This window comes from Cherax quadricarinatus, chromosome 30 (genome assembly GCF_038502225.1).
Source record: "Cherax quadricarinatus isolate ZL_2023a chromosome 30, ASM3850222v1, whole genome shotgun sequence".
In the NCBI taxonomy this organism is placed as follows: domain Eukaryota; kingdom Metazoa; phylum Arthropoda; class Malacostraca; order Decapoda; family Parastacidae; genus Cherax; species Cherax quadricarinatus.
In genome coordinates this window covers 1438234-1451593 of record NC_091321.1, presented here as the reverse complement: position 1 = coordinate 1451593, position 13360 = coordinate 1438234, and the positions used below count along the sequence as shown (strand labels likewise).

Below are 13360 nucleotides of genomic sequence, written 5' to 3'. Positions count from 1 at the left end.
TGACCAGCCGGGCTGTGGCTCGTACGTTGGTTTGCGTGCAGCCAGCAGCAACAGCCTGGTTGATCAGGCTCTGATCCACCAGGAGGCCTGGTCACAGACCGGGCCGCGGGGGCGTTGACCCCCGGAACTCTCTCCAGGTAAACTCCAGGTAAGGGGAACTCACAATAATCAAGAATTTTGCGAGGAGCAGAACAAAATATTTAGGGTGGTATTCTCAGTGGAATTAAGAAAACTGCCAAAGAGTCAGAGTAGAGTAAGAGTAAATGACAGAGTGAAAGTGAGAGAGAATACGAGTGCTGGAAACAATACAAACAAGTAGTGAAAATAATTAGTGAACTATATACCGCGAAGGCTATGGGACCAGGCTACATACTTGGGTATTTCATTAACAGTAATATATCTGCATTGTATCAGGGACACAGAAGTTAAACTACCCGAGGTGTTGCGTTAAATCCTACACTGTTAAATTTGAGGGTACAGTGATTCATATAAAAGTGACATTGTTACCCTGGCTTGCATGATAGTTGGGATATAATGAACTAGTTGATTTCATGTCGAGAAACATTGGTAGTGTAATCTTTATGATGGTGGGTTTTACTATTGTTTATCAATTAAATAATAACTATTCATTCACAAAAATAATAGTGCATATGGCATTAATGTCTGATATGTGTATATATTATACACACGCAAATGTAATTCAGTATTATATAAATTCAGCAAATGAAAAAAACAAAGGATACTAAACAATTTTTATTAAGTTTTCAATATGTTCCTTAAATCTTAATAATTAAAACAAAACATAAAATGCTAATATATTTTTCAGGGGTAGAACGATGAGCCGGTGGAAGGCCTCGGTCAGATGAACAAAAGTTCCAGTGGCTGGTCAGAAAACAAACCGTACCTATCCTAACCTTATTAAATCTTGATATTTTATTGTTTTTGTACATAATTGACGTTTGATTTATTTCTATAATGTTTTATACGTGTCAGTACAAAAACAGACGTCTTGATCTGACTTCCTTAACTTTCTTACTAGCTTCCACACAATGTATTATCATTTCCTGTAAGCTAACAAACTATTTTTATTTAGAGTTAGGCAAGACAAAGCTAGATTAGGTTATATATGCAACAAATCATATTATATTAATAAGGGCGGCATGTCTGGTAAGACGGTGGCTGGCCTGCATAAAAAAAAAATCCACGAATAACAGTGAAGTATTTATTTTTCCATAATGGAGTGAGAAAATTTCTAAGGAATAAATAAATCCATAAATATTGTTACTATTGTTACAATTAAGGAAAGCTAAACCAATAAGTCATAGGTCCCTTGAGTGGCCATAATTTAATAAATAGATATATGTTAAGATATTATCTTATAAGCCTAAAAAAAAATCAGTTTTAAAGAAAATATAAAACTTTAAAAAAAAAATAATTTAGTTTTATAATTAACGAGCATTCTACACTATTCTTTTTGCATGCAGTGAGGTAGAGGAGGCTGAGCTTATGAGATACAGGGATACATTTCTCGGATCACAGAGCAATCTGAAATACACGTATTTTGAAGTGAATATGTAAATTAACTATATGAAGGTGGAGACAATCACTTCTGGGAGCTCATTCACTTTACACATGTGTTACTAGGCTTGATAAATTAAACTTATATGTAGCTGTACCTAAATAAACTTGCTGAAGCTACACTGGTCAGGAGGTCTGCCAGAAGCGGCTCTCAGAGAGCCTCAAGCATTATATTAATTCTCATTATTCTCAAGGACTTATTGATAGTATTTACCTGCATAAACAAATTAAAAATAGGTCTAGGTTATTTGCTGTTAGATAAGAGTTTAAAATTATTTAAAATAAATGGGAGCTCATAATCATAAAGTACCCAAGGTAAATTACACACTCACAGTTGTGAGTGGTGAGACACAGGCAGATATTACATAATATACAACCTGTGCAGAGAAAGTTCATGAGGATGTGCCTAGGAATGCACGGGAATGATTTTTTAGTTTTTTAGCTAACACACGTGTAATTTTACCTTATTTCTAGTAATGACCATCGTGTAGATAGTCTTATTATTATACTATTAAAATGTTATTTCCTTTATAGAATAATATTATCACCTTTATATTATAATAGTAAGGTAAAAGGACCCCAATGGCGGCAAGTCCCTACTCTGTCTAACTTTTCTGGGTTATCCTAGATACTTTACATACATGCTGCTATGTATGATGATGTATGTAACTATTTGTGTATACCTGAATAAACTTACTTACAAAATCCAATACGTATTAATTTTTGTATTAGTGTAGGGACTGTAAACATCCTATGATGAATACTGAGTAAATGTGGGAGGGAAGTGGGAAAGTAGCAATATAAATGGACAAAATATGTTTACTAAGTAACACAGTTTCCAGACTTGGCTTTAGGGCTTGGTTTTGATTATAATAATAATGTTTCCAGACGATGTTGTTGCCAGACGACAAAGCTGCCAGGGATGTTGCTGCCAGACGACAAAGCTGCCAGGGATGTTGCTGCCAGACGATAACGCTGCCAGGGATGTTGCTGCCAGACGACAAAGCTGCCAGGGATGTTGCTGCCAGACGACAAAGCTGCCAGGGATGTTGCTGCCAGACGATAACGCTGCCAGGGATGTTGCTGCCAGACGATAAAGCTGCCAGGGATGTTGCTGCCAGACGACAAAGCTGCCAGGGATGTTTCTGCCAGACGATAAAGCTGCCAGGGATGTTGCTGTCAGACGATAAAGCTGCCAGGGATGTTGCTGCCAGACGATAAAGCTGCCAGGGATGTTGCTGCCAGACGACAAAGCTGCCAGGGATGTTGCTGCCAGACGATAAAGCTGCCAGGGATGTTGTTGCCAGACGATAAAGCTGCCAGGGATGTTGCTGCCAGACGACAAAGCTGTCAGGGATGTTGCTGCCAGACGATAAAGCTGCCAGGGATGTTGTTGCCAGACGATAAAGCTGCCAGGGATGTTGTTGCCAGACGATAAAGCTGCCAGGGATGTTGCTGCCAGACGACAAAGCTGCCAGGGATGTTGCTGCCAGACGATAACGCTGCCAGACGATAACGCTGCCACAAGACATTTCTTCCAGACAACGGTGCTGGCGGACGACGTTGTTTCAATTGTAATTATTATTATAATAAAAAAGAAGCGCTAAGCCACAAGGGCTGACGTTGTTTCAAACAACTCATTCCCAGTCCATGAGTGATACTCTCACAATTTGAATGCTGCCTGGAACTGCTCCACCACCTCATTATCAAATTAGGTTAGGTAACATTCCACGGGAGTTAATTTACAGTTGCCGATCTCAGCCAGGTGATGACCCATCACTGGAAAATTGGTCAACTGAATGAGGATTTCTTCCAACTTATCAGTCCACCCATTGAAACATTTGAGATGTAACAAACATCGTTTGATGTGCATTGCCAGGCGTGTGGTAGCCTTTTTTTTATTTTCTTCCTCGGTGTGAACATACATTTTTTTTCATAGGTTAATGTAACAACCTGTTTACCTTTCAAAACTGCAAGTAACGTTCACAAAATGACGCTGGTAATCACGCAAGAAAATGATTGGTGTAAAACAAGTCGCCTCGCATCAAGACTGATACAGAATTTTAACGTTTCCTGCTTTTCGACTGCAACGTTGGCAGACGTATCGTGGCTAGTTTTAGTAATTTTAGAAAATCTGGAACTAATAAGATGTTGACGTAAAAAAAAGACTGTTGCAAGCACGCATTGCTACAAAATGACAACACTAAAAGATGAGTTCCCTGCCAGACGACTTCTGCTGCCAGTGACGTCACTGCAACAAGATTACTACTCTGGTAAATGCTGGACTAATATAATAGAAAATTATGTTAGTAATATATAATGCCCTATCTGCCGATGTTCGTATCAAATGATCAGACCGGCACTTCGTTTAGAGATCGAAACCATACGAAGTGCTGGTTGACAACGCCCTCACCACAGGATATCTCCAGACGATTGTCACAGCAGACAACCACACACTGAGTGAGGGTCACGAGGGCTACTAGCTGAGGGTGTGGACCATGTAAGGGATGAGGTCGAAGGGTGAAGTGTGACACTGGTGGTAGCGTTCCTCACATCTGCCGGTCACTTTACCATGTAACTCAGCCTCGATGAAAAGGTCATACTCCTTCCTCTCCTCCACAGTGTCTGGTCGACCAGCAGTCGAAGCTCTGTATGGGGGGGGGAAAATGTGTTTGAGAGGTATTGCAGAGCAGGAGAATTAGAACTTAAAAAGTTGAAGGACGAAGAGAAATAAGTCACTGACTTTTTTGATTATCCTAGGTAATTTACACTATGCATGGTAACGGTACTTGTGTGTACCCTGCCTAAATAAAAAAGTGCTTCAGTCATTGAAGGATAAAATTTAGTAAAAATTTCAAATATATTTTTAGGAGGGAAGGGGAAAGAACTTTAATATTAATATGATATCTGTTCTTTCCACGAGTGCATGCTAGGCTGGATATATTGTTGTGCTCAAGTAAAGATAAGAGATATTTACTACCATATATTTTGCTAACAAAGCATGTGAATAAGATACATGAGCAACATGTGTCTATCTTTATTTTCGAAACGTTTCACCTGCATACAGGCTTCTTCAGTCAAATACGAAGGTGACTAACAGACACAGTGAAAGGAATGGAAAGGCAATTTTGAGGTGTTTAGTCTCAGCCTTGAAAACAGATGCTCAGTCCTTTAGCCTGCATAGATGATGATGAAGGCAAAATATGGGTAATGTGTAGGTGTATGGTGTGTGAAGCATGGGCTGTGAATGTTGCAGCGAGGAGAGGGCTGGAGGTAGTGGATATATCGTGTCTGAGGTATCTTCATAAAATAATTTCTACTGTGTATGGGATGGGCCATCCTGAGAGACGGCAATTCCCAGGCAAAAGAAATTCCTACTAGGCCAGAATGAAACATTCGAAGTTCATGCAACTGCCGAACCTTTAATGAAATACTTTGAATACTTATGGCTGACGGACTTCAACACTGACGCCTGTATAAGCGCCAGTCTCCTTGCCTGTACTCCAGAATCTCTACAACTACAGCGATCTTCACACCAACTCAAGGCTGAGGGACAGATTACCTCATGTTTTGTATATAGTTCTATTGTCTTCAAGTTATATCCTAGAATCTGTATTGATAAAGTCATTGGATGGCGAAACGTTTACAATAAAGATACCCACAAAGGCGTCGCTAGGGTTGGTGTCACCCGGGGCATTGGAATCTTTGGTGTCACCCCCCATGAAATCCAAGGGCGGGGGGATAGGGGTAGTAAACTCCAATTACATCACTGCTGCATGACCAGTGACTAATGTTTAGCAATGAGAACGTAGTAATATTGAGAAAATATAAACTCAAATATCACTTTGACTACAGGCAACAGATCCTACATTTATTTATCTTCAACAATGAAAAAAAAAACTTGAAAAATAAAGAAAAAAACTAGTTCCGATTTAACCTTGAGTACAGGTAACATCTCGAAGACACCGATATTTCATTTCCTTGCCTTCAATCCTGCAAAATCATCTATCACATCAAAATCAATGATTTTCCCTATATAGTCCTATTTGTACTATGTAATCCTATAATAGGCTATATAGAAACGAAACATTTTTCTCTTAGGTTGCTGCAGCATGGTTTTGGTCATAGTGTTACCTTCTTTAGAGGCACTATGGTGTTACTCCTAAATGGTGTCACCCCCTAAATGGTGTCACCCTCTAAATGGTGTCACCCCCTAAATGGTGTCACCCCCTAAATGGTGTCACCCGGGGCGGCCCGCCCCACCGCACCCCCTCCTTACGACGCCTCTGGACACCCAGATGTTGCACATGTGTAATTTTCACTAAGTACGAAATTCATCCTATGGAATACGACAAGAAAACAACTAGCATTTGTTCCTAATATATAACTAGCATATAGAAAAAGGTAACTGCACATTGCTGATATATTCGTATTTTTAAAAATAAAAAAAAATCCATGCCATCTTTAGAACTCACGCTAAGAATGTGTTTATCATCTTTCCAAGCAGTCCCTGGTCAAAGGGCGCATCAGCCACCTCACAGATGGCTCTCAGGAGGCATGTGCGACCGTCTACTCCTGCCCTGCACATACGAGGATCCATGGTGATCGTAAAATAAAACGTATATAAGAAAGTGAATGCATAACAGATAAAGACTGCATAACACTAAAGTTTCTTATTATAATCAGAAATACTGAATATTATAACTACACAGCACTCAAGATTAACTCTTTAAAAGTAATAACTTTTGGCTACACAACTCTAAAACTTCTACATAACTTTCATATTAGCCATTTCTATACAAATTTAAGTTAAAAAAGCCAGGAATGAGATCGTGAGTAGAATGTGAAAATCCCTGAAGGGTGTCGTGTAATACTGCTTAATAAAAATAGTTTACAGTGAGACTAATCTGAATGAATCTAGTTGTAGAAACGATACTTCCTGGATAATAGAACACAGATGTCATTGCATAACCTATGTACACTGCACACAATAACTTATATGGAAGAATTTCTTAATGTCAAGGTCTAACCAGAGAATTCAATATCAAAAAATACCAAGCCAGTCTCTAAAACGCCTCAACAAGTTATTAGAAGTAATAAAAACAGGAAATAGCCCCTGGCTTTAATATGACAAGTTTGAGACTCACTTATTAAAGGCTGTTTCCATGTACTTGTAGAGGAATAATCGTTCCTGCCTTGAGGCTCGCCTTGACCTGGAATAGCGTTCCAGTTGGCTGCCCTTGTCGTTCTGGTACCAGTAGGTGTAGCGTTCAGGAAGGGCGTCAATGATGTCAGGATTGTCGTTAGGAAAGTCGTCAGGACCTTCGTCAGGGCCGCCAACGGATCGCTTCTTGAAGCTTCCCCCAACAATGAAGGCTTCCGGCATGGGAAACTTGACTGGTATACCAATATTTAACACGCCGCCATATAAGGTGAAAGTGTTGAAGGGTAAGTTCAGCGACCATCTCACCTGAGGGAAGACCACACTTTAAAGACCAATGGTCGAATTTAGAAAGTGTGATTCAACTACTTGTATATAAGTCACTAGCCTGGACGTTAGCTGTGTAAGGAATACCTTCACTTTGTAAAGCTTAATAGCGATACAATTCATTATTTGTAAACTGTTTTAATTTATTATTTTGCTTTATGGAAAGGGTGGCCAAGTTCTTCGATAAGAAGGGCCACATGTAATACATTTCATACATTCTTGAATGTTCAAGAGCCACAGAAATTATTATTTTGAAACTATTTATAAAAAATAAAAATACAACTATACAGTAGGCCTACTCACCAAAGAAGAATGTTTAATCTCTGCTCGTTGAAGACTGAGTCTTAGTTTTTGCAGTTAATAGTTTAAAATTTGATTGGTAGGATGTCAGAGCTGTTCTTATAAGCTCAGTGAGGTGACTGTTAGTGAGGATAGAACGATGTTTTGACTCGATAAATTTCATTTACCTGGAGCTTACCTGGAGAGAGTTCTGGGGGTCAACGCCCCCGCGGCCCGGTCTGTGAACAGGCCTCCTGGTGGATCAGAGCTTGATCAACCAGGTTGTTACTGCTGGCTGCACGCAATCCAACGTACGAGCCACAGCCCGGCTGGTCAGGTACCGATTTTAGGTGCTTGTCCAGTGCCAGCTTGAAGACTGCCAGGGGTCTGTTGGTCATCCCCCTTATGTATGCTGGGAGGCAGTTGAACAGTCTCGGGCCCCTGACACTTATTGTATGGTCTCTTAACGTGCTAGTGACACCCCTGCTTTTCATTGGGGGATGTTGCATCGTCTGCCGAGTCTTTTGCTTTCGTAGTGAGTGATTTTCGTGTGCAAGTTCGGTACTAGTCCCTCTAGGATTTTCCAGGTGTATATAATCATGTATCTCTCCCGCCTGCGTCCCAGAAAGTACAGGTTCAGGAACCTCAAGCGCTCCCAGTAATTGAGGTGTTTTATCTCCGTTATGCGCGCCGTGAAGGTTCCCTGTACATTTTCTAAGTCAGCAATTTCATCTGCCTTGAAAGGTGCTGTTAGTGTGCAGCAATATTCCAGCCTAGATAGAACAAGTGACCTGAAGAGTGTCATCATGGGCTTGGCATCTCTAGTTTTGAAGGTTCTCATTATCCATCCTGTCATTTTTCTAGCAGATGCGATTGATACAATGTTATGGTCCTTGAAGGTGAGATCCTCTAACATGATCACTCCCAGGTCTTTGACATTGGTTTTTCGCTCTATTTTGTGGAAGGAATTTGTTTTGTACTCTGATGAAGTTTTAATTTCCTCATGTTTACCATATCGGAGTCATTACAGAAAAGAGATTCACAGCAATTAGGTTGTCCCATTAACAGTAGTTGGAAGTCAGCTTTCTGATGATTCGGATGCTTTGCTTCTGGAATTTGTTTCCAAAAGTCAGTCAGAGATGAGCTTTTATGTACTAGCTTCAAACCCACATCTTCCTGCAACTCAATAAGCTCTGTTTCTATTAAAGCAACATCCGAAGCATAAGGTGCAGCAACAGGACATCCATCGTTGATGCCATTAGTTACTAATTAGTTTATCAAACTTCTCAGAACCATTACTTTCTAAGTTTCCTTCGTATTGTTTCAATCTACTGCCTTTAATTTCAACATCAGGAAAAGCAGTTAGTTATTTTTTATTTAAGATTGGGAAAGTGGTCAAATTTCTTTGTTGCCAGATCTCTCTGGAAAAAGTATTTTATTCTAAAAGCTGACTGGGCAAGTTCTGTAATAACTTTGTTCCTTCCTTGAAGTGCAAAATTTAAATATTAGAGGCGTTGCATTACATCTGTAAACAACATCAGTTCCTGTATCCATTCGTGGCCTAGTTATGGGTATTTCTTAGACCCGCGTCAGGGCAAATATTCCCATTTTTCCTAGCAAAGAAATACCACCTTATCGCCCTGTCCCGGGTCACATTGTATCAGTAAAACTGAATTTATGTAACATCGGCCACAAAAGCGGCGCACCTGTTATTAAGATTGCACAGACAGCAACCAAGACGCCCACGGGTGCCTCTTGCCACACATGACCTCTAATAACCGTCAAATTATCATCACCGGGTCTGGATCTAGAAGTTTGTGACAGTCGGTTAACACCCAGGTAACGCCCTACATATTAACGTCCTCGTCCCGCTAATCTGGTATTCTCAACATCTCCTAATGATCATCCTCACTTCTAGAATGTCATTTTTGTCTGTCATTTAGTATTCTCTCCTAGAAATTCCAAGATTCCGTTAGCTCTGAGGACTCACATGATAGAATAGCAAGCAGCAATGAGGGAAAATAGCCTAATGTCTTATCATTACTTTACTCCAATAATGTTCACTACATGTCCTGAAAGGACAAAAAGGCACAATACCGTGATGGAACAACACACACATAACCCGAACATAGGAGAGAAACCTATGACGGCGTTTCGGTCGAACTTTGTAAATAGTCCAAGTCACACTAACACACGAGAGTGAGGGAGCCAGTATATATAGGCGAGGGGGACAGGGATGGGACAAAGAGGAAGAAAGAAGGAAGTTTAGTGGCGGAGATAATGCTGGTAGTGGAAAACGTAGTAGTGGTAGTAGAAAGTAGTAGTAGTAGTAGTTTTAGTGGCCTCCCTTCACTCTGTCTTTTGTGCCTCTAAAACTATTCCTCCTACTTCTACCACTACCGGCATTACCTCTACCACTGCTTCTCCACTGTTTTCTTCCTCTCTCTGTCCCATACCCGTCCCCCTCGCCTATATATACTGGCTCCCTCACTCTCGTGTGTCATTGTGACTTGTAAATGGTCCAAGTAGGACCGAAACGTCGTCATAAGCTTCTCTCTCCTATGTGCGGGGTTATTTGTGTACATGTCCTGACATTTTCTGAATTAGCAAAATGAGAGTCGAAGATCAAAATTAATTTTTTATGAGAGAGCCACAGAATTTGGTTAACACAAGCCTATCCGATGTTATCCTGACGCCAAATGACTTCGAACAGGCGATAAATGACATGCCCATGCACTCTGCCCCAGGGCCAGACTCATGGAACTCCGTGTTCATCAAGAACTGCAAGAGGCCCCTATCACGAGCTTTTACCATCCTATGGAGAGGGAGCATGGACACGGGGGTCGTCCCACAGTTACTAAAAACAACAGACATAACCCCACTCCACAAAGGTGGCAGTAAAGCAATAGCAAAGAACAACAGTCCGATAGCACTAACATCCCATATCATAAAAATCTTTGAAAGGGTCCTAAGAAGCAAGATCGCCACCCATCTAGAAACCCATCAATTACACAACCCAGGGCAACATGGGTTTAGAACAGGTCGCTCCTGTCTGTCTCAACTATTGGATCACTACGACAAAGTCCTAGATGCACTAGAAGACAAGAATGCAGATGTAATATATACAGACTTTGCAAAAGCCTTCGACATGTGTGACCATGGCGTAATGGCGCACAAAATGCTTGCTAAAGGAATAACAGGAAAAGTTGGTAGATGGATCTATAATTTCCTCACAAACAGAATACAAATAGTTGTAGTCAACAGAGTAAAGTCTGAGGCGGCTACGGTGAAAAGCTCTGTTCCACAAGTCACAGTACTCGCTCCCATCTTGTTCCTCATCCTCATATCTGACATAGACAAGGATGTCAGCCACAGCACCGTGTCTTCCTTTGCAGATGACACCCGAATCTGCATTGTAGTGTCTTCCATTGCAGACACTGCAAGGCTCCAGGCGGACATCAACCAAATCTTTCATTGGGCTGCAGAAAACAATATGAAGTTCAACGATGAGAAATTTCAATTACTCCGATATGGTAAACACGAGGAAATTAAAACTTCATCAGAGTACAAAACAAATTCCTTCCACAAAATAGAGCGAAAAACCAACGTCAAAGACCTGGGAGTGATCATGTCGGAGGATCTCACCTTCAAGGACCATAACATTGCATCAATCGCAGCTGCTAGAAAAATGACAGGTTGGATAATGAGAACCTTCAAAACTAGCGATGCCAAGCTTATGATGACAATCTTCAGGTCACTTGTTCTATCTAGGCTGGAATATTGCTGCACACTAACAGCACCTTTCAAGGCAGGTGAAATTGCTGACCTAGAAAATGTACAGAGAATCTTCACGGCGTGCATAACGGAGATAAAACACCTCAATTACTGGGAGCGCTTGAGGTTCCTGAACCTGTACTCCCTGGAACGCAGGCGGGAGAGATACATGATTATATACACCTGGAAAATCCTAGAGAGACTAGTACCGAACTTGCACACGAAAATCACTAACAACGGAAGCAAAAGACTTGGCAGACGATGCAACATCCTCCCAATGAAAAGCAGGGGTGTCACTAGCACGTTAAGAGACCACACAATAAGTGTCAGGGGCCCGAGACTGTTCAACTGCCTCCCAGCATACATAAGGGGGATTACCAATAGACCCCTGGCAGTCTTCAAGCTGGCACTGGACAAACACCTAAAATCGGTACCTGACCAGCCGGGCTGTTGCTTGTACGTTGGATTGCGTGCAGCTAGCAGTAACAGCCTGGTTGATCAGGCTATGATCCACCAGGAGGCTTGGTCACAGACCTGGCCGCGGGGGCGTTGACCCCCGGAACTCTCTCCAGGTAAACTCCAGAGGAAAGCCATAACGATACAAACATGTTTTCAGATCTGAAAAGGCGTCTGCAATCTATAAAATTAAAAAATCTTCCAAACTCTGCTGGGATATTTAGATAAAATGAACAAATACAGACATATTAATGACGGAACTTGATATTAATAAACACAAGGTAATATAAATGCTAAAACATACCACAGGAAGACTACAGACTGTGCGGTCAAATGCTACAAATAATGGACCGTGTAAATGATCCATGGAGAGGAGGAAATTTTAAAAGTCATGAACAGAAAGTCTTAAACTGCATTACAAAAATGACCCACTAGCTACGTCAGCCCATTAAGAAGCACTTGATATAGGTATTAATTATTAATTACATTGTTTCGCCCACACCGTGGCAGATACATTGGGCAATAGTTGGACAAGTGCAACGGACAAGTGAAGTAGTAGTAGCAGCGACACGCACAGCAAGAGGCATTCTTGAGTTTCGTCAGCACTTGGGCTTAATGACCAAAGCTGGGGTGTGGCTCCAAAAGAATCCTGTAGTGCTTGCTGCCTTTACACCTCCTGACATCATCTGCTGCTATGCAGCTGCCACACTCTTCGAGCCCAGTGTGGGCGGGATTTGTGGGAGCCCAAGGTGCATAGCTTCTCCCTCCGAGCCCCGTGGAGGCGGGAATGGGGCTAGGCCTGGGGACAGCTGGTCCCAGAAGACGAGAAGGTACTTGTACCTCCTCCCATGGCAGACATTGGTCTGAGACACTCACACGACAGGGAGCCAAGGCCGGGCCACCCCCTGGAATAGGCCCAGGCCGGGCGATTATACAGGTGAATCTACTACCTACCTATTTACCATTGGACAATGTTAGACACTGTATGTCGTATACTGACATACAATTTCAGTTCCAGTGCATTTTTAATATATTATTATTGAAAGACTCTGGGATACCTAATATTAACTCCACTTCAAAAATGAAAAAAATATTTGCAACAAATTACCTCAATGTTAGAGCCCAGGGGGATGCCAATCACTCGGCGATTGCGGGAAAGAATCTTGGAATTGTCAGCCGCTAATTCCCGCAGCCAGGTCAGACCTGCCTCCCTGCTGTACGAGACCTCACTATCCTGTTCCATCGCTGCCGTTGTATGGGAAAGATGCATTAACGCCCCAGCGAGAAACAGGTGAATTTTCATTATTGTTGTTGCTGTTGAATGAAACTGAAGTCGTGGAGACTGTTCTTGTCAAAGATCTCACTACTGACAGCGTCGGCGATGAAATGTAGCTGGTTAGGAGTGTAGCGAGCGCCCTGACACGAGTACGTCACAGTGTGAAGGATAGAAGTCTGCTCTGCTGCTGCAACTGTAACGTTCAGTGCCCAGGTACACCGTCCCACCACCAAGCTCCGCCCATGCCCTCACATTGGGAGCATCCACCGTCCTGCCGTTTCTGTTTAATACATTTTGTAACACATGTAGCGAGTGGCTGCCCTTTACTACGAGAGTTACATGATGGCAACACCCGTCCGTAGCTGAAGGAAAGTGGAGAGTTCAATAGAAATTACCAGAAAGTTTGGCGAGGAGCTGACCAAAAGATTTAGGGGGAGGTATTCTCAGTGGAAACATGAACAATAGCAGAGTCAAGAGTGCACTTACGATTACTGGACACAAGAAACACA

At 41.8% G+C, this 13360-nt stretch overlaps 1 protein-coding gene across 1 annotated transcript; it reads right to left on the bottom strand.

The window, feature by feature from the left end:
- Positions 1–2749: 2749 nt before the first annotated feature.
- On the bottom strand, positions 2750–13120 carry LOC138853447 (uncharacterized). Its single transcript, XM_070090131.1, has 4 exons — positions 12684–13120; positions 6726–7048; positions 6054–6158; positions 2750–4226 (listed from the first exon to the last, which is right to left on the bottom strand). The coding sequence occupies exons 1-4, from the start codon at positions 12876–12878 to the stop codon at positions 4058–4060; spliced, it is 792 nt and encodes a 263-aa protein (XP_069946232.1). The 5' UTR covers positions 12879–13120; the 3' UTR covers positions 2750–4057.
- Positions 13121–13360: the final 240 nt, after the last annotated feature.